The sequence below is a fragment of the Falco biarmicus genome, chromosome 5 (genome assembly GCF_023638135.1).
Source record: "Falco biarmicus isolate bFalBia1 chromosome 5, bFalBia1.pri, whole genome shotgun sequence".
In the NCBI taxonomy this organism is placed as follows: Eukaryota; Metazoa; Chordata; class Aves; order Falconiformes; family Falconidae; genus Falco; species Falco biarmicus.
In genome coordinates this window covers 69676911-69703729 of record NC_079292.1, presented here as the reverse complement: position 1 = coordinate 69703729, position 26819 = coordinate 69676911, and the positions used below count along the sequence as shown (strand labels likewise).

The following is a 26819-nucleotide window of genomic DNA, read 5'->3' as shown; positions in this document are numbered from 1 at the left end:
TGGCTGATGATTAAAGAGGAAGCTGGAGCTGAGGGAAAGCGATCTTGAGACAAAAACCTCAGTGTTAAGACGGTCCGACTTCAATTTTTCTTTTGCTGGAACACTCACAGCCCATCTTACCTGAGATACAAACAAATCGATCTTGATACAACACAAATACGTGGTTCCTCTCTCCACATTTTACATTGTTTCTTCAGCTTCTCTGTGAAGAGAAATTACAAGTAATGGCCCAGAAGGGCTGAAAGTAATGTAAATTGAATTGTAGGAACTAAGACTTCATTTCTGTAGCTGTAGCTCACTTTCTTAGCCTGCAGTCCTAGCGTGAACACCTGACAGTGGTATAGCAGCATTCAGTAAAATAAGGAATGAATGACATTTCTGTTTCTGTGCTGACTTTTTGTGTTGTTTTAAACCCCCACCACTCCATGCCCTGTCTCATCTGCACTCTGCCAGCTTAAGGGATGTGGCGCTCCAGAGCTGTGCCCCTTGAACTGACTGGAAGGATTCAGAGGTTCAAGCTCACCAGCTCATGTGTCAAGACAAGGCATCTGGGTATCTCCTGTGTGAAGAGGGTCAGTGTTCACCCCAAGTGGTGGGTGCTGGGTTCAGTAAACATCAGGAGCTTGATGCCTGAAGGAATGACACCCAGACAGCAGCAATGCTGTCACTGAGTAAACAGAAATCATAAGACTTCGTGCCTTTTTTTTTTTTTTTTTTTCAAAAGCAGAAAACACAGGAAGTTGTGGGAAATCCCAGGCAGGGGAAATCCCGAACGAGTCTTCTTTTCCTGCACCCAACCATTTTCAAAACAAAGGATAAACCCTCGTGTTTGTAACGTGGCTGGCGCTGGGGGGTGGGCCCCAGGGCCTGGAGGCTGGAGATAGCAGGCTGCGCTCAGGAGCGACACAGCTCACGACTTCGTTTCATCCGTGTAGCTCAGTAGGTCGGCACTTCTTGGAGGCTGTTTCAAACCATACACCTCTTCCTGTCCTTGTGGTCTCTTGCTTTCAGAGAGTAGTGGGAGAAAGCTGTGGTTAGCCAGGAGGGATCTCTCTGGTGTCAAAAGGCCAGTCCACAAGGATTTCTGTGATGCCAGAAGAGAAACGAATATATGGAAATTGACCGCTGGACTTTGAGACACAGGAGGTCAGCTCCCATCCATAGCTCAGGAAGCCAGCCTTACAACACTTCATCACAGCTTTTAATTACACTGCAAACTTGTTAGCCCCTGACCTCAATTAGGGACCCAGAGGTTCTGCTATTTTATAAACTATGGACAGAACCACCAGTCTCCTAGGAGGTGTTTCTGTATTGCTCACTTTGGCAATGAGCTGCACCAGCCCTGGATGGAGGGCCCGTGGAGATGAGCAGGATCACACTCCCTGCACAGATTAGCTATGTGCGCGTAAGAAGTAACACCTGAAGAAGATCTCTTACAAAAAAGTCCTGCCTCAGGAGCCCAGCGTGCTGGCAGCTGCTTCTTTCAGTTTCCATTGATGATGAGTAGCCTTCGAGAGCCTCCCACCCTTTCCCCACATGGTGTTTCATGCCCTCGAAGCTACCTCACCCAGCCTGCCTTGTTCCCCGTGACTCCTCCCCAGTTCTTCAGGTTCAGTGCTGAGGTAAGGAACAGCACAGCGGTTACTGAGGTGGAAGCAGCGTGAACGTGCCCTTGGCTCTGAGGAGGAGCACAGGAAGGAGGATGTCAATGGGTTCAATGCAGAGCCTCCTGGCCATAACATATTATGTTGTACAGCTGCTTGGCCTGGATAAAGACAACACATGTGACTTGTCAGGAAACATAACTAGGAGGAAGTCACGCCTAATGCTAAGATCAAAGAGCAGATGCAAAACCTGGCATTTTGGCTTCCCTCATGTTTGTTTTTGAAAAGTCCCAACCGTGAGTGCTGGGACAGCTGCCTGCATTAGCAATTGCATTTTTAAGTCCTGTATATGGTAGAATGCAAACCTAATCTCGTAAGAATGCCACTGGGCTGCTCATCTCACCAGGAAAAGCATACTTGGAGGAGATTCAATTCAAGCAGAGGTCGAGTGCATCTTCCTCCTTTAAATCCTAAAGCATCAGCGGCAATTGAGAAAAGGCTCCTACAGGTGGTAATGGGTAAAAGCAACAGTGCTGTAACGTGGCTCCTCAGCTGCATCACAGATGGTATCATCCTGCCAGAGGGAAGGAGGGGGCCTCCTGCTTCATTTTATAGATATTACTCAATGGAAGCGATGAAGAGTTGCCTCCTTCCTTAGCCTGCATCCCTTTACACAGCATTCAGGATAAGGAAAGACAAAAAACCTGTCCAGGCTTTGGAAAAAGTACCATTTTCCCTTGGCATCTTTGCAACAGTCTCAGTGCCTGTGGACTGCAAGGGAGTGGATAAACGAGTATTTCCAAACTTGCTGAGTACGTGGTACTTTTCTGAATGTCTCAGACATAGGAATCACGTGGTTTCCTGTAAGCAAAAGATCACATCTCTTTTTTATTATTTACATTTTCTATACAAATACATAAAATAATCTATATTACTCAGATACCAAAACCAAGCGAACAAAAAATAATGCCGATTTCTTCTGGACAGAAGGCAGAGTATGCATTTTGCCTACCTGTGGCTAGCAGTGCTGACTTTCCAAGATCAAGTTGAACAGTTTGAAAAAAACCAGAAACTTCTCTTCAATTCCTTGGAATTTACAAAAGTTGGCAGATACCTACGTGTCAATTTTCCCCCCCTACCTAGTTCCCAGCATGAAGCCACTTGCTGGGTTGACAAACACATGACTCAAACCTGAATCAGAATTAGTTTGGTCTTAATTTTGCAGAATCCCAGGAACTTTAAAAAGCACTCTGCCATCAGCCCCTTCCTGATTAAACACCCACGGTGTGCTCCGCGTAGCAAAACCAAGGCTGAAATCGGTACGGTGCCTCGGCATGTTAGGAAGAAGAAAGCACACGACAGGAAACCTGTATTAAATACAAAGTAAGAGAAACAAAACTACATTAAAACCGTAAGGCTGTTTAAATAAAAATTAGTTGAAGTAGAATGATACTAAACACATAAAACTATATTAAATGAAAATTTAATATTATTTTTGGCAGGGATGTAGTGGCTGTAAAATGGACACGAGGTTTCGGCCCAGCAGCACAAGGTCGGACGCTGGTCGAGCTCCAGAACAATCCTGCCAACGGCGGGGCCGGAGGCCCGGTGCCGCGTCACCCCCACGCTGAGGGGGCCGCGCCGGCGGGAGGGCGGCTCCGCTCGGGGAAAGCCCCGGCACCAGCCGCCGGGAGCCACTTTCACGGCCGCGGCTGGCCCCGAGGAAGCGCGGGGCGGGCGGCCCGGCTCCGCCTTCCCCCGCGCCCGGCCCGTCACCCCGGGCAGCCCGCGGCCCGGCCCCGCCCCCCGCCGGGGCAGCCCCGCACCCACCCCCCGGCGGCGGGGCCTCATCGCCTCAGGCCGCCTCCCGGGCTGGCCTCGGCCGGGCCGTTACCCCCCACCCCCCCCCCCCGTTACGTTGCCCCCCCGGCCGTTACCGCGCGCGGCCGTTGCCCGCCGCCCCTGGCCCGCCGTTGCCCGCGTGCCGCCGTTGCCCGCGCGCCGCCCCGAAGGGCCGGGGGGGCGGGGCCTGGCGCCGCTCAAATAGCGCGAGGGGAGGCAGCGCGCTCGCGCCGCCGGGCCCCGCTCCTGCTGGGTGAGTACGGCCCGCACCGGCCCGGCGGCGGGAGCGCTTCGCGGGGCTGCGGGGTGGGGGCCGCGGAACCGCCGCCGCACCTGCTCCTTCCCTTCCCCTCGGCGGGGAGCGGGGAGGGAGCGAGCCCGGCGCTGCGAACGCCGCCGCCAGCCGGCCCGCGCTGGGGGGAGGGCAGGGCGGGAAGCCGGCGCGGTGAGCATCGCGGCGCTCCCCGGCGGGTCGGGCCCGCCCCGGTCCCTCCGGGACAGCGGCCCCCGCCTCGGGAAGGGGGGCCGGCGGGAGCGGGGGTTGGGGCGCCGCGGGGCCTGACTTGCCGGTTGCTTCTCGCAACCCTCAGCCCGCCGGCGAGGCGAGCGGTCGGTGGCCGGGGGGGGGCGGGTTGCGGGAAACGTTCTGCGGGCCGCGACTGATGCGCTTCCCCCGGTCGGTTTTCGCCGGCCGTATCCGACCTCGCTCTGCAGCCGCCCGCTTTTTCCTTGAACTTTGTTTCCCGCTCGCTCCCTCCATCTTCCGACAGCCCCGCCCGGCCGCGCTCCGCTGGTCACCGGTGCCCGCCCCCGCTGCCCTCCGCCCGGGGGGGCCGGGCCGGGGCCGGGCCGCCGCTCTGCTGCTCGCTCTGGCCCGTCTTCGGCTTCACCCCGCCGTAATGGAGTCACCCTCCGCCACCGTGTTTGTGTCTGTTGCAGACCGGGCTCCCTTCCGCACGGGCGGTATCCCGTAAACCGGGACGGACGCTCTCTTGCCTTGGCCCGCGTGGTAAAGCTGAGCGTGGAGTCATGGAGGTTGGAAAAGACCTTTAAGATTATCGAGCCCAGCCGTAAACCCGACGCTCTCGCCCTCGGTCTGTGGTGGCAGGTTTCAGCCTGGGGGATGTTTGCGGGGCAGGAGGGAGCAAGGGGTTAATCCCGTAGCGGCGGCTCCGCGGGACCCGTGCTTGCCTCGGCTTTCCGGCGGCGGGGCTGTGGAGTGGCAGCGGCGGCGAGAAAGCGGGCAGGGAAGGATTTCCGATAATGGTGTTATATAGTTCGTAGGAGAACCTGGTGACTGATAAAGATGAGTCACTTCGGTGTGTGCTCTTCTCCAGCCTCCTTCACCTTCCCACAGCTTGTCCTTGGCCGCCGTGCAGGGGGTGACAGCCTTGGCTGCCTCGTTGTTCCCCGCGAGCAGCGGTCACGTCGCTGTGACCCGAGGGCAGCGTTCGTTCGGGGTGGCAGAAGCTGGGGCAGGAAGCCGCACAGCGTGCGAAGTGGAAAGAAACGGTGTGAGCAGGTCCCCTTCCCTAGAAAGGCGTTTCTCTGGTGCGCGTGGTCAGGTGATGGTCTCTGTACCTTGGAGGGCCAGTGGCTCTGAAACTGGCAGGTTGTTGTTTGTTTGGTTTTTTTTTGGGGGGGGGGGGGTCTTGTCTTCTGTTAATGCACAGTATTTTGTAGCTTTTACTGAAAAAAAAAAAAAAGGTAGAGGGCCTCAGAGTTACTTAAATCACTGAAGTCTTAGTCCAGAAAGTCCATACTTACTTTAGAAGTTGGCAGCTCTTCTTGATGTTTTTTGAGGTATGTGAGCCAAAGTCTTGCAGGATACTTGTTTTGTTATCTTTTCGAAATGATTGTGTTAGGTGGAAGAAGGAGCAAGGTGGTTTCCCAACAGGAAATTATTTTTAAGGTTTTTGGGTTGGGTTGGGTTTTTTTGGTAAAGGACTTTTGCAAAAAGTCCACTTGTGGGGAAGACTGGTGTTCTGTTGTAACTTTTTGTCGCCAATCAGACTGAAACTGTTTTCACCTGCCCGTGGAAGTATAACATTTTTAAAGGTATTCCTTAAAGGGTGGGGGTTGTGCATTTTTCTCTCCTTTGCAACTTCTTTAAGTAACAAGTTTAGTGCTGTTCAGTCTTCTTTAGGTGTTGCAAAGCTATACTCTACTTGTGATATCCTCTGTGCCGTTGGTGTTATGCAAAAACACCTGGGGAATGCATTGTATAAAAAGAGGCATTCTAGCACTTTGTTAACTTGCTTGAATTTCTGCAACCTATCTCTTGCCATTTTCCTGTCGTCTTTTCTAGATCTCTTGCCTGTCATTAAAAATAACTGCCTGGCAGGGTTTAGGGTCCAGCTGAGGCAAAAAACGTCCATTGTGTATGTGCAGTGTGTAATACCTGACTGTGAGCCTGCTGGATAAGCTGCCCTGTACTAAGAAAGGTGGGTGTGAAAATCTCCCCTTCTTACTTGGCTGCGTCTTGTTTGCATTTGGTGACATCTGCTGAATTTAGGAAGAAAAAATAAGACTGATTTTTTTTTTTTGGTTAGGTGGTTTTGTTGAGTTCCTGCCCTTCCAATTTCTTACAGCCACAGGAGGCCAGCTGGCGCTAGTACCGCTGAGACCATGAGTTCAGCTCGGTTTCTCACTGTGCACATTCAGCAGAACAGTGTGCTTGAGTTCCACCAGTGCTGCCTGTGCAAACCTGGAGTTTCTCCTCTTGGGGATTAAGTATACCTGTACCCAGCACTAGGACACTGCACCTTTGGATAAATGTGAGGGCCTTGTAAAGGTGCTTAGTGTGGCCTTTTATTTCTGTTAGCTCCCAAAACATTAAGAGCTGTGATACATAATTAGGGGGAGGCTGGTGTGTATTTTCACTGAGCGCTTTCACCTGGAGTCAGTTATGCTATGTTGTTTCCGTGTATTGTGTTTTTCTTGTGTAACAGGATGGAAGGAGTTGGAGGAGCTGACAGATCAAACAGATTTTTTTTCTTGTAATAGCATGAAAATGTTTAATTTGGAAGCAGACAGGCACATAAATCTAGTGACTGCCACCTTTGGAGACCTTCCTGGAGTGGCCTGGCATTCAGAAATTACAGCTTCCCTTACATCCCACTGAATGGGGCAGTAGGGACATAATAACCACTAAAAAGTGTATATGCTCAGTGCAAAGACTGCTGGTGTAACTGTGGAGGAGCAGCTATGAGGTGTTGGCTCCTTGATGAAGCAGCTGCTGCGACCACTAGGTATGAATGAACTAACAAGCAGTAGGAGGTAGGTCTGGGGTTTTTTTCTACTGGAGGGAATTGAGAGCAGATGAGCAGGTTTCATTTCCATGCAATTCTTTGACTAGTGAAAAAGCAGAATTTACCAGCAAATCTGGTATTTCTTTGCAAAGCACCTTCCTCTGGTTTTCTCTTAGCATACTGTGGCTGAAATTATCTTCGTATCTGTGTGCTGTGCAAAGCAAAGTATATGCAAATATTTCTAATTAGGGAGTTGAAATTAAAGCTTGGCTAAAGGAGCAGATTTCTGCTTGAAGTATGATCCCCTGTTGTTTTGGATGTCTTATCTTGGGGTTGGAGGCAGTTGCAGGGGGCTGGGTTCAGCTTTAATTAAAATAAGCAGCAATGAGTATAGTTGGTCCCTTTCCCAGAGATTTTTTCTTTTCACCCAGCTCAGAGAAGGATAGGGAAAGGAGGGGTAAAATGTAACATTTATTTTTACAAGTCATGCAGAGTGTCCAGTCTCGATCTTTAGGTTTGAAAGCAATCTGTTAAGCTTCTGTGATTGCCTTGATTGGTACCAGATGTCTGTAGTGAACCATGTCCTGGCATCCTGCTGTTGCCTCACCTATTGAACAGGACCCTGTAGCTGCCATCAGTGTGTGTTAGACACCTCCTTATACCTGGATGAGATGGCATGCGTTGCTGCCTACACGATTTTTGAAGCAATTGCTCAAGCATAGAGCATAGTGCTGTGTTGGTGTCTTTTGCATCCTTTGCAACAGCTGTTCTAAGAATCTTTCAATCTCATCCCCTTTAGTAGCCCTTTAGCTTAGTGTTGCTAGTATTGCCTTGTCTGCTTAGTAACTTCTGTTCTTGATCCATTCTGCTGGCTCTCCTGTTTCTTCACACCAATATGGTACTGCGTGGAGGTGCCTTGGTGGGCTTTGGTTGGACTGTCCTTGATGGTGAACATGAGGAAAGGGCTGTACACCTCGGTACATCCTCAGAATGCTGCTCTATATCACAAGAGGACTGTCACTTGGCTTTAAACTCCTACCTCAGTATTTTGCTCACCACTTTCCGTTAAAATCTCAGAGCTTTTATTCAGCTTCACTGAAGGTATGAGCAGGGGAATTGGATTGTGTGTGCAATCATTGCATACATGGATGTTGAATTTAAGTGTCTGGAAACCATCTGTATTTCCTGATAAAACACTGTGACCTTTGATCAGTTCCTAGTATGCTCTTGCTGCAGTTCATAGTGAATGGGCAATACGCAGGTGTTTCTGACGTATTGGGCTATTTCTTTCATTTCATTTAAAGGAGAAAATATGTACTTCGGTCCTGGTAGTTTACTGTAATTGTTGTTACACCCTTAGATTAACAGGCATACAAAACAAATCCCCTTAGATCAGCTGGTTGTTTAATTTCAGTTTTATATTCGCTTCTTGGGATTTAGTGTTAATCTGTGTTTCCTCATTAGCTAAAACTGAAAGTGAAATGGTTTGCATTATTTCATGCACGGTCGTGTATTTTCGTAAAATCGGTGCTTTCTCACTGTGCTTTTGGACTTACAGCTAGAGAGGCTGGAGCAGTGCTGAGTGGAGGAGTGATGAAGAGTGCTGGGGCATCTTGTGTAACTGCATCCATTTGCCTGGACAGTAGGAAATGTGTGCTCCTGGAGGCAACTGTTCTGCAGTTCTGCTAGTCACAGCTTCCAAATGGCTCCTGCTGAGTTTCTGTGAAAGAGAATGTTTTCTTAGCCATCTATCATTGTGCTAAAGGTGTTTAAAAGAGATGATGCTTTCTTTCATGTCCACAAGTTTGAGGCACTGCTGTCAAAACCCTTTGATCAGGGCTGTAAATGCTGTTTTGAGTTGCCAGCCTGGTTTGATACACAACTTCCTCTGAGGTTCCTGAGGATGTCTAGGCTCCTGTCTTAAGAAATTCCTTCAAGGTGGTTTTTGTTTTGATTTGTGTTTTGTTGGGTTTTTTTCCACAGGCTTCATCAGTTTAATTATCATGGTGGTAGTAAGAGGTTGTAATGCAACACGGTGGGAGAGAATTCTCCTAAGGGCCAGCATGTTCAGTGTTATCAAAGGACCAGTGTCAGGCTTTTCTTCTGGGGATTGTCTCTTTGGCTGTCTGTACCGGTACATGGTTGTTACATAAAAGTAAGGAATGGAAGAGATTTTTATAGCTATGATACACCTCCTGTTTTGGAGGAAGGAAACCCATTTAAGATTCACTTTCATGTTCTGGAGAATCTGTTGAATATTGAGAGAGGTTGTGTATGCTTTCAGAGCAGACAAACATGCAGCTGTGAAGATTTGTCTTTTTCCATCAATGCTTTAAGTCTTGTCTTTATAGTGAGTGTTCCAAGTCCGATAAGGTAAACAGGCTCCGCTAAAATAATTCTGGAGAGTACCAGCTGTAAAAATCGTCTTGAAAGTAAATTGTTCTGTGCACCAAGCTGTAGCTCTGTGCCTGCCATCCTGACTGTTGCGTCACCATACTTGTCTTAAGCAGGGAGCTTTTGATCAGGTTCTCTTAGGTGTATTGCTCCTTGGATGTGTAGTCTCAAATGACCTACGCTGATGCAGTATTTAAACTTCACATTGTGAGCATCTTTATAGCTTGTCTTTTTTCTTTCTTTTTTTTGTCTGCAGAAAGCAGTGCAGATATTCCTGGTACTTACAAGTCTGGAAGAGGAGTTCTTGTCTAGTCATACAGCCTGAAGGTAACCAAAGGCAAAGGCAATGCTACTGTTAGTGGCCACCTGTGTCTGTACAGCCATCTTTTACATTTTTTTATTGTTTTTGATGAGTTTTATACTTTGCTTGTTTAACTTGCCAGTCAGGCAAAGGAAAGAGAATTACATTCTTCTTTATTGTTGGTATCAGCCGTGACATGCCTCAAAGTTGCAATATGAAGTGGTATTCCTGATTTTCTGACTGTGCTCAGGCTGGCACATAACAGTAGTGCATGGGTTTAAAAGTAAAATAAGGAGTCTTGTCCTCTAGGTGGCATGACAGTTACTGTATCCAGTCCCACTTTCTGATGTCTTGTTTGGCAGCTCTTGTCAGAGCCTGTCCAAGTGGCACCTGCATTTGTGAGAGGCCAAGTGATAAGAGACTGTCATCTGTGCCCCAGGGACTGAACACTTTGTTGCTTCTCCACTGTAAAAGCATGCCAGAGTATAAGTGTCCAGTGCTGATGCCCCAGCAGTGGCATCTTCTAAATTTGGATGCAAGTTTTGTATTTGTTTGACTTGACACTGTCACTTGCACATCACCAGTGATAACTGGAGTTTGTTCCAGTGCCCACCACTTACCAACACTACTGAGGAGCTCCCTGCTCCCATTGTGGCCTTCCTTTGTAATGTCAGAAGACTGGAATTATGATTCCTCAGTCATTTCCAAGAGGCAAACAGTAAGCACAGCTTGAACGTGCCCTGTGACATTATTGCAGGGTTGTGTTGCAGCTACTGGGCTGATAGTTGGACTCGTGAACACAGAGCTGACCCTGTAAAGATCAGTAATCTTAGGAGGGTGATTGTGTCTTTTCATCAGGGTTTGCTCTGCTTCCTCCTACCAGGTCCTTAGGAAAGGTAGAAGTATTTTCGTCATGTTCCTGAGGAGATGAAATGCAGGGCGGGTTTGCCTGACTGGAGTTACTTTGCTCAACACCAGAGGGGAAAAAACTAAGCTCAATCCCAGATCAAAAGAAAACCACCTGCATTGGCAGTCAGGATCCAAATCTTGCCTCTTCCTCTTAGGTGTGGCCATGCCCAGAATATGGAGATGTGCAAATTCCATTTGGGTCTAGCTGCAGTTAGCTGAATCCAAATCTCTGCTCCAAGCTTTGGGGCAATTTGAGCTGCAGGGTTTCTTCTGACTCAGTTTCAATGTAGCTTTATCTGTAGGCTGGCTTCTGAAGAATACTGAACAGTGCTGCCTCCATCACTGATCTGATATAGAAACCACAATAATCAGAAGTTCCTGCCTACCTTTTGTTTGAGGAGAGTTAGTAGTATGGCAGTGTTCCTTCTTATTCATTGATGTGCTGCATAGGGGCTGGGCAACAACATTCTCAGCCAAATGAAAATAAAGGTTGATGAGGAAGTTCTTTTTCCTTCTAAGAAGTCAAAGTACTGCCCTGATAACTAGAAGATTGCTGCAATTCATGTTGTCATGAAGAGTAATGTGAAACAGTGGCAGACCTTGGAGCTGAAATAAATCCCTTAAAGGCCAATCGAAACCTTCTTTTCGAAACTCTCTAAAGCCTTTCTTTCAAAAAGGAAGATAAAGCCCCATCAAAAAAACTGTGCAATGTATTTCTAAGTCAAAATACACAGCTGAGAGTATTTAGCATTCAGGCTGAGGTGTTCACTCTGTACTAAGGCAGCATAAAGAATCAAAGGTAAAAATGATCCAGCGAAGGCGGCAGTTGGACAAGCATCCATTGGTGTTGGGTCTTTGTGCTCTATTTAGAGTTTCAGTGCCACTGAATACTAGAAGATAAATATACACTGAAACTACCGAGCAAGAACATTCAGCACTTTTCAATGTATTTTTTTAAATCAAAGGTTTAAAATCCCTTGCTGGAGTGACTGGTAGTGGCGTTATTTGCATCTTAAAGGAGGGTGCTATCTTGAAAGGGAGAGAAACAAAAGCTGACTGCCTCAAGCGATCAGCAGTTGTGCTTGAGAGTAGCTGGAGAGGTGGGTTTGAGCAGTCTAGTGGATCTGGCTGCAGGGTATCTTTCCTAAGAGTTTAGCAAATAAATCACAAGTGACTGGGGGATGGGGTCTGTCCTGTGCTGGGCCACAGACCTGCTGGCATCTCAGTGTTCTGCCCGCTGCTTGTCAGTTTTACTACTTCCAAAATGATACTATTGGAGTTGTGGCTTCCCTTGGAGACAAATGCATGGAAAATGCCTGTGGTTGGGAAGCTGTGTTCCCTGTGGTGGGGAAAGTCCTGAGAAACTCGAAGTCAGTAGCTTTGGTATTAATCACTTCGGTTTTGCAGTAGCATGTGTATGTGCATCCATAAATGCACAAAGGGGCTTGTTCAGCCTGTCCTTCATCTGGCTAATGTATCGCACTGTCTGTTTCCCCACCACCCTGCTTTTCTTTCCAAAGCCTAGAATCAAATTCTGGTTTAGGAGGACAGTGGGTCTCGGGTGAGGAAAGCCTTGGCGCCTTCTAAGCACTGTTAGAGGCTGCCGTATCCTTTGCAGGCCGAGTAGTGATGGGGACAGGCTTTCTGTGGTTATGACAACCCCTATTCATCTCAGCACAGCTCAGCAGTTCAACAGGCTCTCTTCCTTTTTGTTTCTGCCTCCTGCCAAGTTGTTAGTTATGTGTGGAACTGCCATGGGAGTAGTCAGGTTTCTTCCATAGCTAGAGAAATATGAGGAAAAGCTCTGGTTTTTGCTGGTAGTAGGGCTGTTTAGTTCCCGTTGGATTTATGGGCTAGAAATTGAGTGTGGCAGGGTGATGGGGACTCCTCGGCGGACTTTGGGCTATATTATGTAGGATTTGCTTATGCTGTCATGTGTTGAAGTGCTATGGGCAGCAGTGTGGCACAGCTTAGGCACATCCTTCCTCAAATAAGGAACTTCTTAAGTCTGCGGTGCTGTTTATCTTCGCTTCTCTTCCTCACTTTCTAGTAATGGCTGGTTACGTAAAGTGGTTGTGCCTGTGGCAGGTTTTCAGGAAGACTGTGAAACTGAGTGGTTGTGGATTTAAAATGTCAGGTCATATCAAGTGCCTTAGTTTCCCTACCTGTAAAATTATGCCTTCTTCTAGAAAAGAGCTCTGCAACTCAGCAATGGAATATTTGCCTCCGAGACAGGTAAAAGCCGCCAGGTCTAGGAAGGGACAAATAGGCACCATTTCATTTCTTCCAAGAATGATGTCATCCTGACTGCCAAAAATAAAGTTCTTATCTTTCAGCTGCCAGGCAGAGGAAATCGAAAAGGCTTCAATCCTATGCACTTTCTCGGTGACTGATGCTTTATTGCAGTTTCTGCTTTGAAGGCTTTAATTGATTTCTAACTCAAATGTGAGACATAAAGGTAAATATCTTGACAACTCAGACAACAGGTCCATTGACTGATAGTGTCTCTGTCCAGGTGTTTGTATGGGACTTGTCTCGGAATCCAGACAAGTTGTTAAAGGAGTCAGCCCTACAAGCATGTGGCTTTGCTGCTGGAAAGAGTATGTTTTCATAACCAGACAGTGTCTGATACAGCTGAGAATAGTAACTCACAGGCTGACCTGTGAGGAGAGGTGGTGGTGGTAAGCAGAGGCATTATTTGTGGTGGGGTGGATTCTTTTCTGAGCAGTCTTGAAGACATAATGGAAGTGTGAAGAGGGGACGAAAGCTGATTTGTAGGGTGGCTTAGCACTGTTGTAGGGATTCTGGGACCTACTGTTGTTCACAGCAGCCTTGAGCATTATTGAGAGTTCCTCTAACAGTAGTATATGCTGCCAGCTGATTCTCGCTGGTGTGTGTGGAGCTGCTGGTGGTGGGCTTGCAGTGTCTGGAGGTACCTTGTTTTTTAGAGCTGGTGAAATCTTGCATGCTTTGCAGCTGTGCTGTTTCCATGTGTAGCTCTGTACCTGGGAAGATAAAATGTGTGCTTGCAGCATTTGCTCTTGAAATATGCAGTATGTGGCGGTGGTATGGCAGGGAGAACTTAGTCTGGTCTCTCCAGCACGACTATGGCCAGTGTTGCCTCTTTGCCCAAGATGGTGTGGCACCATCAGCAAGGGTGCTGGGAGAAGCGTGGTACAGTAAGAGCCTTTTCCCTTTACTTATGCCTCCCAGAACTGCAGGAGGTAGTTCAGTGATGTGGGAGGAGGTGCAGGTGTGGAAGAGAGCTGTGGAGTGCAGACTGTCTTGCAGTCCTGCCTGTCCCTCTTTTCCACCCTGCAAACTTGCCATGCCATTTCTCCTTAAAGCCTGGAGTCAGGGGATTCTGGCCCTGCCTGCTGCTGCCTCTACTGTTGCCACCCCTCACTGGTAGGCACAGCTGGGAACAGCTGCACTGATGAGTTCCTTTTAAGATTTAAAGACTAATACAACTTGAGGGTGAGAAGGAGAAACAGAAGACGGGACACCAGACCTGAAGGGACTGGTGTTGCTGGAGGAGAGCAGTATGCACCATCCCTCGGGATATACCCGGCCCCATCTAAAGAATTGTGATTGCCTTGGAGGCTTGCTTTGGGGGAAGCATCCACAGAGTTCTCTCTTGTTGAAATTGGCGCGTGGGTGGAATGAGGTCTTTAGTTCTGTGTTGACAAGCGGCTGGTGGATGTGCTCCTCTAACTGTAGTTAATGTTTACTTAACACATGCTTCTCCAGTCTTTCATCCCAACACAGTGTTGAGTTGGAATGGACATGCCCCACACTGACTATTCAGAGCTGATTTAAGGGTCCTAAACTTGTGCTTAAAATAGCCCCTCCACTTCTTTTCTAAGGAAGATGGTAAGAACCGATTCAAAAAGCTGGTTGTAGTCTTATCTGTTGAATACCTCAAGGCATCTAGTGGTTTTTCAGAGGTAGCTGTTAACACATTAAGCTCATTTGTCTAATGAGTGAATTGAAAGTGTGAAAGGGAATAATGCATTAAAATTAATTGGTATCTAATGCTTTTTAAAATCATACTCCATAAAACTCATTCCATGACTTTCAGCAGGCCTAAAGCAACCTTAGCAAATGGTCTAGTTAGAATCTGAATCTGAATGCAGATCGTGTTTGTAGCAATTATCTCCCTCTTTTCTCATTCTCCAACTAAATATTCTTTTCACCCAATATACATTTTCTTTTGTAACTCTTTCCATCCACGAGAAAAGGTCTTATCCTGGTAGTGTTAGATTCAGATTTCCAAAGTCTTAATGATTAAAAAATTCAGGTGACATCAGCATAATTACACTTGATTGGGGCTTGCTCTTCAGGGGTCTATTTGTTTAAAATTCTGTTAAGGAATTTGACTTCTCAGGAGGAACTTTGTGACTATGCAAGCCACTTGCATTGATTTTAAGTAATTGTCTAAAACTTGAAGTTTCTGGAATTTTGCCTTGTATTGTAGTAGTAGGGAGCCATTTTGTAGTGTGGGATAAATCCTTTTCCGTGTTCTTTGGTGTGTTTTTGACCACCCAAGCAGAGCTTTGTATTAGCTGAGGACTGGAACCCTTCAGGGACTTTCACTGCCTCAGTGGTGAGTGTCTGATTCAAGGAATTTAGTTCACGAAATTCTCATCTTCAAGCCTCTTTGTCTTAATTTTTTACCATATAAGTACTTCGGAGTGTGGTGAATTTTATTATTGTTCTTTTTTGTCTTATCTCTGCTCATGTGCCGGAGTGAACAAACTTGCAATCTGCAGCTGTGATGGGTGATATTTTTTTTTAATGTCTCTAATTCTATGGACTTGCCTGGGGAGCGTCTAACTTTACATAGAACTGAGATGATCCCCTGAGGGGAAGAACACCCATGAGTGCATGGGTCTCTTCCCCCTGCACACCCGTTAACATCTCTGGGTGCGGCAGGAACCCTGGCGGGGTAGGGGCTGCACAGCCCCTTTCTGGTTTTGAGAGGCTCTTGTTGAGGTTTTACCTGTGCAGCACTCAGGGAGGACCTTCCTGCCATAACCAACATATAAGCTTCTGCCTCTTTTTGAAAAGCATAAGCGCTTTCAAAACAGCGTTAGGTCTGTAGAGACAGATCCAGGCACCTTTCATGCACATCTCCAGGAACTGATGTGAGGAGCATGCACAAGCAGGGTCAAGTTCCTCTTAAGAGCTTCTAGTCGGCATAGTAAGCTGGTGTGGGTGATGTGGTTGCAGAGCCTTGTGCCAAGCTGCTGTGCCCTGCCTTTCTGGGCTTAGCTGTATAGGCAAGCCCGGAACAGATCTGGATCTCTGTTTGACTTGTATTTTCTGATACAGGAATGGAATAGCTTGCCTCTTTTCCTTCCTGGACTGACGTGGTCTGTACATCTTCTTTTAAAGCAGGGAGTGGGAAAAGACAACAGTGCATTTCTTTTTTTTTGTTGCCTTTTTTGTGAGTTTTTGGACAAATGAGTTTCCTGGCAGTGTGAAAGTATGACAAAAAATGTAGGGAATCTGGATTTTAAAGCCTCAGCCTGAGCTTTCCTTGGAAAGAGGTGGCAGGTGGTAAATCCCCCAAGGAAGGATTTCTGCTTTTTTTGATTTCTGCTCTATCCTCTTGTGTAAGAAAGATTGCCTTGGTCCCTCTGCAAGCTGTTGTTTTATTTAGTCTGTTTATTGCCACCTGACTGCTCAGCTTGCCCTCCAGCAATTTACTGGAATTCTCGTCAATGAAGAAAATGGGTAACCCTAGCACAGTTTGGCTAGCTTTGGGTGGAAGAGGTTTTGCTGTAAAGTTTTTGCGAGTGAGAATTCTCTTTAGTGCTACTCAGCTAGTTTCACCAGCACATCTGGCCACTTGTGTGCGACTTGCAGTCGTAGTGACTTGTGTTGCATCGCACTTCTGCCAGAACCGTAGAACATCTGCCCCTCTGTGTATGTAGTGTGGTGTGAGCAGAGGATGGTGCAACTTCTTGCACCTTGAAAGAACGGGGAGATTTGTTCAGCCTGTGCTCGAGTTAGTCAGCTGGCTGTTGCCAGCCAAATGAGCCAGCATGGGTTAATCTGACCAGCTGTAGAGTGCTGCTGTGGTCCTGCATGAAGCTTTTGGCATAGACTAGAGCTGGGTGAGGATGGCAACACTGATAGAGGCCAAGAAGATTGCTGTGGTGAATGTGAGTTTCAAGGCAAATGCGATGTGGCAGCTGAGGCTCAGTACTACTTCAGCCTTCCCGCAGTCGAAGCCGTGATGGCTTAGGACGTGGTGCTTAACTGAGCAGGAGTTAGTATCAGAGAATATCCACTGTTTACTAGTTGTAACATGAACACCTTGGGCTTGGGCTGAATTATGTTGAATTGAAAATAAATGTTATCTATAAAACCAAAATATGTGTGAGTTGAGGCTTTGCCTAGCCTACAGAAATGTCGCTCGTGTGGACAGCTCCTGGGGAATTTGAACAAAGCTAAGGTCCTGCCACAGCTGAATGCTAAATCGCCACTTTCCTCTTAATCTCAGGCATTCTGTCTCAAGTTCTCCAACCTGAATTAACACCTGGCTCTTCAGCAAAGTCAAGCCAAGGAGAAGGGTCACCCTGACCTGTTTCAGGTCCCAGAGAAGAGGGAGGACCGCACTCTCCCCAGCCAGCACTCCCTTTAAAGGTGAGTAGCAGCAATAGGGATTTGAATGGAATAAAGAAAAATGCAAAGCAGTAAAGGCTGAGCCTGTGTTTTAAGAGGCTGTTAGTCTATTGCAGGGGTCCTCAAACTTTTTAACCAGGGGGCCGGCGCGCGGATGCAGTGGCAGGCAGTCATCTGCGGCTGCTTGGTTTCCCCCCCAACCCCCGGCGGGGGGGGTCTGTAAATACCGGGGGCCGGATTGAGGACCCTGGGGGGCCATATCCAGCCCGCAGGCCGTAGTTCGAGGACCCCTGGTCTATTGTAACAACTAAATGAAAAATAAGCTTATGGTTAAGAGGCTGCCTGTGGGCTGCTGAGAATATGTTTCAGTCTTGGGGGCTTCTAAGAGCCTTTGAAAAGTTGGGAAATTCATGATCTCTCTAAATTATTACTGTGGTTTCCTTCAGAGTTTGTATTAATTTCTGTTCTCGCTTCCTCTTTTCCACCAGCATGCTTAGTTATTTAAAACACAGTTGTGAGGGGTTGTTACTATGAAATAGGATCATTCATCGCTAGCCAGGTCTTTGGTGGTTGCAGGCCACCTGGTTGGGCTCCTTGGCACTTTCACCCCATTTTTGATGAGAGGGTACCTGTGTAGCAGCCAGACTATTGCCCTGGGTGAAGGCCTGGTGGGAAGGTAGTGCCCACTTTCAGCCAGGCCCTGCTCATCAAGAGCTGAAGCCAGTTTGCACCAGAGACTTCTGTGTGCAGTTGTGGGACTATTGCATCTGAGGCAGCAAATGCAGGATTCCCAAACAGGATTCCTGTCCTCCCTGCTTTGGCATTTGCTAGGTGGGTAGCCTTGAGTTATCTGCACAGCAAGTGCAAATCTTGCACCTTTCTTGCTCTGGGACTTCCTGTACCAGATGTGACTGCTTCAGCTGCTGGTCTGGCCTGCCCGTCAGCTCACCTGGCCGAATGAGGAGGGAGCACTGTGCTCCTTACCAGCTGCTCTTGGTGGGTGAGAGGCCACCTCCTGTGCCATGCTCTCTGGCCTCCCTGCATGCCCGTTCCCTTGGGCACTGCCCAGCCACAAGGCAGGCTGTGGGTTGTCGGCCCTGAGCATGCACCTTGGGGGCAGAGGAGCTTGTGACCTGGGTCCTGTTTTTTCCCTTCTTCCTAGTAGGGCTCCCTGGAGGCTTAATGGATTAGCGTTCATGTAACTAGAAGCCTTTGATGACGCTTGGTGCAACCTTCTCTGTCCCTAGGTGTTTGCTGGGGAAGTATTGAAATAACCTGAGTATGCACGTGTACCTCTGCATGGGTGTCAGGGTAGGCAGCCTTAAAGTCCTGCAGATCTGTAGCACTGTCAGCTGGGTGTTTCACTTCAGAACATGCTGCTGTGCATGCAGACCCAAGCAGCTTACCTGCTCTCAGTAGATACTGAGGAACTCCCCTGTGATTACACTGCTTTGTGTTCCAGCCTCTGGCACTATGAAGTCTTGTCCCTCCCTTCCCCATCACCACCTCTTGGCTTTAAAGATACGTTGCTCTGCTGTCTTTCATGCATCTGTGACGGGAAGGAGTTTGATGCCCCTCATTCGTGTGAATAGGGCCCTTCTTGCTGGGACACTTGTGGCTTTCTCAGCCTTTGTTTATGACTGACTGTGTGGTGGGTAGCCCTGTCCAGAAATATGGATATGCATCACTAGAAAGGTTATTTTCTATGAGATGTGGTCAGACCCATGAACATTGCTGCAAGATGTGGGTTTACAGGAAATTTTTTTCCTTTCACCCGTTTCTTTCTTACTGTTTTGCAGGGCGAGGACTTCTGGTCTGAAGCAGAGGGTGACAAGAGGTGCTCTGTCTCTGAATCCATCATGGAACAGGTTAGGTTCAAACATGACTGAAGTCAGGGGTTCACAGTGACCAGTTCTCTTGTGCACTTGTTCTGAGATACCTCAAAGGGGTTAAGTCTCAGAGTCCTGGCTCGTGTCCTCCTTTTTTCCCTCGGAGCTCGGGCAGGAGCCCTGACACTGCTCTGAATAGAGAAGTGGATGGAACCACTTAATTGGCAAGCTGCTTCCTCTTGCCTCACAGTGTGAGGCTGGAGACGTAGCTGTTTAAGAGACTACAGTATTTATTGATAAGTCTAGAAACTAAGCTGTCAAATGAATAGACATACCACTGTGCTCAACTTAATGCATCTTGTGCAATATTAAATGCAATTATGAAGCTACTATTTATCACACTTAAATCTTAACTACACTGAGCTGCGATTGAAATGTCTTCTCCTCCCCACTCTACCTAGTGTGAGGGTACAGTTATAGCCCTCTTTGCTCTGCCCACCCACAAGCCTTTTGGACACAAACTAGTCCAGTGGGTTGTTCAAGGGGATTGCCGCTGGTGCCCCAGTGAGCGTGGGTCACCAGGTGAGCTTCACTACTGTCTGTAAAAATCCATGGTCAGGTCATGGAAGATGTGCCTTTTGTCGTCTCTGACCTTATTTTCCTATATATAATATATTTCCTATATAATAATATTTATTATATACCTTATTTTCCATTTGTTCCCACTTCTGAAGTCTCCTTTTTGTTGTCTGTTGTCTTTTTTTCTGTCCAGTCTCAAGTAAAAAAACCTCTCCTTAATTACTACTTATGCATTTGTCCCAGTTTTGCTGCTGTTGCCTAGGCAATATGGGTCTGGTATATTACTGATAGGGTTCTGTACATATAGGTGGTCTTGCAAAGTTTCACTCCCCAAAAGGTGTCTGAAACTTCCTTTAAATTATCAAGTTCATCCTGGTTGCATATCTATTACCCTATGCAGTTGGCAAGACAAACCATTCTACTTTAGCCTTGATTCTTCTCCCTAGTTGGATTAAGCCTAAGCATTTTCTTGCAGACATTCTGTGTACCAGAGTAAGGATTTTCTTTCTCACTTTTATTTCTGTGCTTACACAACATCCTACTCTTTTTAGCTGCTTAACTAAAATTATTGGACAACCTCCTAGTTTTCTGCAGATGCCTTAGTTGGTTATGAGGCCCCATGTTCCAGTGGGACCTCTTGCTCATCGGTTTGACTGCCTCATGGACCTCCTCAACCGAACTAATTTGGGCTCTGTCCTGCCTTGCTGGAAGCAGCAGGGTGCATGGCTGTGGGGGCAGCCTGTGCCTGTCTCGTGGTCGCTCACTCCCTCCTCACCCAGAGGGATGGGGAGGGGAATGGGGAAGGAATTTAAAACTGGAGGGTTGAGATAAGAACAATGTAATAAAATAGAATAAAAATGAAATAATAATGACAATAACGGTTAGAACAAAGAGGGTGGAGGAGAGAATGAAATCCAGAGGGAAAGGAAGAAAGAAACATGTGATACACAACACAACTGCTTACCACCTGCTCACTGATGCTCAGTTGGTTATGCTGCTGCCTGCTCCAGCCAACCCCCTGGCTATATAGATATACACATCGCAGCCCAGGGTACGGAATATCCCTTTGGCTAGTTTAGGTCAGCTGCCCTGGCTGTGTCCCCTCCCAGTTTCTTGTATCCCTCCAGCCTTTTTGCTGGCAGGGCCTGAGAAACTGAAAAGCCCTTGAGTTAGTATAAACATTACCCAGCAGCAACTAAAAGCATTAGTGGGTTATCAACCTTATTCTCGCATCAAAGCCAAAACACAGCACTGTACTGGCTACTAAGAAGGTAATTAACTCCATCCCAGCTGAAACCAGGACAGCCTGCGTACTGGGGGTGGATGTGCCAGTGTAGATGACACCAGGCACCAATGTGCTGCCATTTCACTGTTGTTGTTCTTAGTGAGCAGCTGCTTGGTTCTCTACAGAGAGCTGAACAGTTTTATTACGGAGCTAGTCAAGATCCCATTGAAGAGGGAGAATAAATCTGAACCTTGGGGTTTTTAGCAGACTTGTGCCATTAACTGTTTCTCACCTTGTTACTGTTGTGCTCTGATTACATTTAAAGGGAAGCTGCTGGGCTCATGCACAGGAAGTAGCATGCCCAATTCCCAAATACAGGGGTAAAAACCTTCCAAAGAAAGATGTCTGAAAAGGGAGAAGTGGGTGGTTTGTGCTAAGTACACACCTATTTCAAAAGAGGAGTTCTGAGCAGGGTTTGTTATTGGCACAGCTGGAAATGTGAGGAGAAGGTGAGCTGACTCTTCCACCACTGGTTTGTAAGAACAGAGCCATCCGTCATTCACCACCAGACCGTTCTGTGTGGGCACACATCCAGGTGTTGGTGTGCATTTGCTGAAGTCTTATGGACTCCCTGACTAAGGCTCTTTGGGATGCCCAAAGGAGGCCAGAGAAATGTGTTTGGGGGGGTTGGAAAACAGCATATGTGTAGACTTTTTGAGTGGGACTTTTCCTAGGCATGGGCTTAACGTTGATTTTTCTTACTTTTAAGATCAATGGATCTGTCCAGATGGAGTGTGCACTGCTGTACACCTTCCTGGAGGCATCCTCTGACTGCAGGTTCAGAGAGCAGCTGCATTCCCTGCAAAGCCAGGGGATTGTGCCATTCCTGAAAGACAGCTGCTACTATGATGATGAGGTGGAACTTCAGACCGATGGCAATCGGAGTGGCCACTTGCAGAACGGTGAGCTAGGTCAGTGCTCTTTTCTCTATCCTACAAGCCTCCCTGAAGGTGTTGTTTTCTTTTCCCTTTTCCTATCTTTGCTGCTGGTCTGTTTCAGAGGAGTAATGTTTTCTCCATTGAGAGATTTCAGATGTGGCAGGTGGTGCTGGTGTTCGTTGGGAGTTTTAACCACAAAGATAGCTAGTGCTTAGCACTCTTATCTCCCCATGGATTTCCAGAGCGCTCATCACCTTGAGGTTTGTCTGCAGCACATCAGAATGAGGGCCACAAAGCTGGTACTAATGATAGCTGTCCTTGAGGACAGTTGTTAGGCCTCACACTGCTCTTCCGGCAGCATCAGTATTTGGGCTGGGATTTTGGAATAACTCTTGTTTTGGTACTGGGTGAATCCCTTTCTGCTCTACCAGTGTGGTGGAAACTGTTCCTCAGATAGTTTCTGGTACTGTTGCTGCTTCACTAGCCACCTGCAGGATGGCTATCGCCCCTTGTGCAGAATGTGTCAGCTGGCATATTGACTGAGGAGGAACTGCTACAGTAAATAGCCCTCCCTTACACATACCTGCATAGATCTCATGCCCCAAGTGACAATGGGAAGCTTTGCCAAAAGGAGATCGGACAAGGAATAATGCTTTTAAACTAAAGGAGGGTAGAATCAGACTAGATAACAAGGAAGACTTTTTTTTTTTTTATAGTGAGGGTGGTGAAACACTGGAACAGGTTATCCAGAGAGATGGCAGATGCCCCATCCCTGGAAAATTCAAGGTCGGGTTGAACGGGGCTCTGAGCAACCTGATCCAGCTGAAGATGTCCCTGCTCATTGCAGGACCTTTTACAGGTCCCTTCCAACGCAACTGCTCTATGATTCCGCGAGATGGCATGCTTCAGATGGTGCTTAAGAGACAGGTCCTGACAGTAGTCACTTGACAAAACTAGGCACACACTCACTTCTCTAAGCAAGGTGTTGGCTGTAGCTGTCCTGTACGAATTCTGGTTGGAGGTGTTCTGACCTTCCCGTGTGGTGTTTTTTGGGCAGCGTATGGCTGCACTTTACCTGAACTACAGATAACCTGTTGCACACGGTCTCTGGTAAATGAGTTGAGTGCATGCAAGGAGGTTGTAGTGTGCATCACTGTCATGAATGCACTGTGATTGGGGGTGGGGTGGGAAGGGAATTCTTGCAAAATGCTGTGGGTCAGCTTACCTGTGCCAAACCTAGTCTGACTGCAGCCTGTGGACTAAATCCTGCTGTATGTGTTGGCAGTGTTTGACCCTGAGGTAAATGAAGTTGTCCAGACCATTGCTGCTCAGCTTGCTGAGATTGGAGACCGGTTTGATAAAGAAATCAATGCAAGAGTAGTAAATGACCTAATGCAGCACTTCCTGAACAAGAATCTGTCTGGAGAGGTGAGTGAGAAGCCACCTGACTAGCAGGTCCCTTTCTAAATGCTGTGCATCCTTCCTGCAGTGACTTTGAAGCAGCAAGCTTGCAATGTCTGTATCTTTGCTAGTTTGCCGATTTAATTGTTGCCATCTTAAAATTCAGCCCAAACGCTTACATTTTAAGATTTGTTAAGAGGTGATGCTGTATCCTGTGGCAGCTGTTACCCTGCCAGTTGGGTTCCTTGGGTTCAGTCTCCTTTCTGCAGATGGTGAAATTGGGGTAGTTGTGGAGAACAGACTTTCAGAGGCATTTTGACTTCATTTTGTTGGCCCAATGGCTTATCTTTGAAAATCAACTGTCTGGTTGAGGCTTAGTATTTGTCCTTAAGATCTTTGGTGCTGGATCCTGTTTGTCTGCTGCTTGTCATGTCGGCAAAACTGGAGCAGTGTTTGTGCCAGCAGCTCGACTTGTGCTTCTTACTGAACACTGAAGGGACAGCAAGTAGTGAGACCCTTTTCTAGTGCCGTAACTGTTTAGCTCAGGCTGTCGGCATTGGGGGTGGCAGTGAGGTTTGCCCTGGATGGGTGACCTGCTGAGAAGGTCTGCGTTTGAGGTCCCTTGTGTTAGACATACCTCCTTTTTTCCTTTTAAGGATTGGATCCACATCTGGATCAAGAGCCACAGTTTTCTTCCACAGAGCCTTTTTGGCATCTTCAAGATAACTGGCTTTATGGCTTGTTTGGCTTTCTCTGCCTGTGATTGAGTTTCTTATGCTTTATAAGCTAATGCTGTCTTTGAATTAAGGGTTCACCTTCTTGCTGAAAAGGCAGGATTTAATGACTTAAACCAATCTTTTTTGGCTTTTTTTTGTGATGTGGGTGTCTTCTACTGGGGTTTGTCACCTGCACAGACTGATTCCAGCAGAGTCTGACCCTCCCCACTCCTGCTGTCTTGTTCTCCACCCAGTTTGGTTTAGGCCTTCAAATTTATTGCCTAACTTTTTGGTCTTCAATAAGAACGAGCCAAACCTAACTTCTGACCAGGTGGACCTTGCTTTTTCACACTAGTAGCATAGCTTAGTATGTGCATATACATACTGCAGAGCAAGGCAGTATTTGTTCCATGCTTGGACACCTTGTCTAGCTCCTCCCTATGTGAAAGCTTTTCTATGAAACTCACTTTGTGTTCTTGATAGTCCCCATCTAAGCTTGTACCCCTGAGCTTCACTGTGTTTAGGGCAGGTTGCCTTTCCTGGGAGCCCCAGGATTCCTGTGCCATTTGAGGACTTGGCAGGCTAGGCTGGGGAGGAAGGGGGGCTGTTTCGCCCTGAGTGTGTAAGGTGCTGTCTAAATTTTCCAGTAGTGTATGTGTTGTCTCCCTTTCTTTTTGTCTTGGGTGAGCAGCTGAGCTTAATGTAGTCATCCTTGCTGCCATTGAGGGCACGTAACAGGCAGGCTGCTGTGCCCAGGAGGAAGGGGGGAGCAGCATCCTGTGAGGTGCTGGAACAAGCACGTTGTTACCAGCACAGGACTGGCAGGCTGCGCAGAGATCCCTTTCTCCCAGAGCTATTGCGCTGAGATCTCTCTCTTCCTTCCATACAGGAGATAATCCGGCACATGTCGGAGGCAGTGGAAGGGCTTGCACGAGCCATCCCCTTAGACATGGAACAGGAGAAGGGCATGTTGGTGCTAGCAATGGTCTTAACTAAAAAAATTGCAAATACAATGCCCTCCCTTCTACCGCGTGTCTTCAACACCACTGTGAACTACATCAGGCAGCAGCTCCACAACTACGTTGTCAGAATGGTGAGTGCGGTCAGACGGCTTTCCTGGAGGGAACAACCGGTTTCCCTGTGGTGCTCTGGAGGTTTGTCCAGAAGGGAATGCCAGTCCCTGTGGTGTGCTGAGGGAGTGAGGCTTGAGGGGGACATGTCACAGCTTCTCCTCACCCCACTCACAGAAGTTGGTGAACAGAGCACATTTATAATGTAGGGCAGAGAAAGATGCGATTGCTCGTCTCCTCCCTGCAGTCTCTTCGGGGAGCTGTGCGGGCAAGGCAGGCCTGACCCGAGCTCTGCAGGCCAACGTTTCCTGAACCGGTTGGGCCTGAGGCCTCTGCTCTTGTCTCCCTGGGCTCCCCAGAGCCTGGCAGAAGTGGAAGGAGAAAGGAGCTGCCCCTGAGCAACAGCAGAACAACGAGGAATGGCCAGATGGGACACGGCAGCTCCATTCTTGTTCTTTGTTGGAGCTGCAGCACAGGGGGGACACTGAACTGCTAGCAGTCAAGCCAGGGTAGAGGCTCGGGCGGGCGTCTGGCCCCTGCTTCAGCGACTGCCCTGTTGGGGGAGGGGAGGGGACACGCACGCACGTGCATGCAGAAACTGGTCACTAGTGTAGGAGACTGCCCTGTGCTGCCTTACCGCTCCGTGGGGCGCTGCCATAGCGCAGAGCGGGCAGGCAAAGGGCTGCTGGGCTGATGGTTGCCCACCTGCCCCAGCGTGGTGGCATTAGGAGCGGGATAGAGCTGGGCACCGGAGGCTGTTCCACACTGTTCTGGGACTTGTGCCAGTGCTCTCCCTGCCATTAGCACGGAAAGTGGGTGATGTCAGGCGGTGATGGCAGACATGCAGTGCTGGAGGTGGCAGAGTCGAGCCATGGTTTGTGGCCGTGGGGACATGCAGCCGTGGTGGCTGCCGGGCTCCGCAGGCAGGCACAGGGCACAGGTCTTGCCATGGGACGGTGGCTCTGTTGCTGTTAACGCTGGTTCTGTTTCTCTCCCTCTAGCTGGATAACTGAGCTCGCCAGCCCTCTGTGTGGAGGATGCGGATTCCTGAAGACTCTTTACTTCATGTGTGTGAATCTCTTTTTCTGCTCTCAACTTCTGAGATACAGCTGTGAAAGGGAAGGCAGAGCTTCATAGATAGGCTGTTGTAGACTAGCACAGCAATGATAGTGATAGTGTGAGCTGTGTGCCAGCTCTGCTGGTGCCTGTGAGGGGTAGTGCTTGCTCTCTCTGTGGGTGTTTTTTTTTTTTTACTTTCCTAGCCTTTGTGCAGACCCTGGCCTGTGCCCCTGGAGGAAGTGCTGTGAGCAGAGCCTGAACTTCAGTATTTTTTTGAATTAGCTGTAGCATTTTGCTTTAGTTAAGCTCTTCCCAGTCCAGCTCCAGGTGCTGCAGCTGAGCCACACTGAGTGTTACTGTTCCCAGAAAGGCCTCAAGCTGTAAAATGGGTGGCTGATCAACACAGATCACCAAAGGGGGGAGGGGGCTTGTATGTCAATCAGGTCTATCTTAGTGAGGAGCTGGCAGCAAGAGAGACACTGACAGAGACTGAGGTGTTTGACCAGGAAAAGCTGAAGTAAAGATACTTCAATATTAATTGCCATAAACCTGTGCTTGCTTGAAAAATTAAAACCAAACAAGAATCTAAAGAAAAGGGCAGGGCTAGGTACAGGGCAAATTCTTTCAGGGAATGCAACCTGGATATGCTTGAGGAAAAGTGTTTAGCTTTAGAATGTCATGCTATAAAGGGAAAGAAGGTATCAGCCTTGGACCTGGCATTTCTTATGAGTATTGTAGTCACATCTCAGGTTCAACAAACTGTGACTCGGGTTGATTTGATACATACCTGTCATGACTTCACCTATGATCCAGCAGCCTCAGAAGTTCTGAATCGATGTAAATATTTTGTGGGGTTTTTTTTTAACTTAAATAAAATTGTCAGTTCTTATGGCAATACAGCTCTTAAGAATTTCAATTTCCACCTGGATTTTTTTTTGGTATTGTCAGTTTTTGTGTGCAAATATTCATGTTCTTCTAATTTACTACTGCTGATGCAGCAATGGAGACACTCTGGTCCTAGCCTTGTGCCTCGTGTAAGCAGAACCACCTTTATCTTTTGCTGCCTGC

General features: G+C 47.8%; 1 protein-coding gene and 1 long non-coding RNA gene across 9 annotated transcripts; one reads left to right on the top strand and one right to left on the bottom strand.

Moving 5' to 3' along the window:
• Positions 1–102: 102 nt before the first annotated feature.
• On the bottom strand, positions 103–3621 carry LOC130149424 (uncharacterized). 3 transcript variants are annotated; one of them, XR_008821919.1, is made up of 3 exons: positions 3542–3621; positions 2008–2971; positions 103–1765 (listed from the first exon to the last, which is right to left on the bottom strand). It is a non-coding gene; the product is annotated as an uncharacterized LOC130149424 (long non-coding RNA). The 3 variants fall into 3 exon arrangements; XR_008821918.1 differs by having other exon boundaries at positions 2333–2971; XR_008821917.1 differs by having other exon boundaries at positions 103–2465; positions 2617–2971.
• Positions 3561–26646, top strand: BID (BH3 interacting domain death agonist). 6 transcript variants are annotated; one of them, XM_056339031.1, is made up of 8 exons: positions 3571–3699; positions 9348–9418; positions 16813–16955; positions 18734–18802; positions 21337–21529; positions 22791–22933; positions 24512–24715; positions 25694–26646. In XM_056339031.1, the coding sequence occupies exons 4-8, from the start codon at positions 18794–18796 to the stop codon at positions 25703–25705; spliced, it is 561 nt and encodes a 186-aa protein (XP_056195006.1). In that variant the 5' UTR covers positions 3571–3699; positions 9348–9418; positions 16813–16955; positions 18734–18793; the 3' UTR covers positions 25706–26646. The 6 variants fall into 6 exon arrangements, with proteins under 6 accessions (XP_056195001.1, XP_056195006.1, XP_056195000.1 ...); XM_056339025.1 differs by having other exon boundaries at positions 3583–3699; positions 21337–21538; XM_056339027.1 differs by lacking the exon at positions 3571–3699 and adding an exon at positions 5755–5890 and having other exon boundaries at positions 21337–21538.
• The last annotated feature ends 173 nt before the right edge of the window (positions 26647–26819 follow it).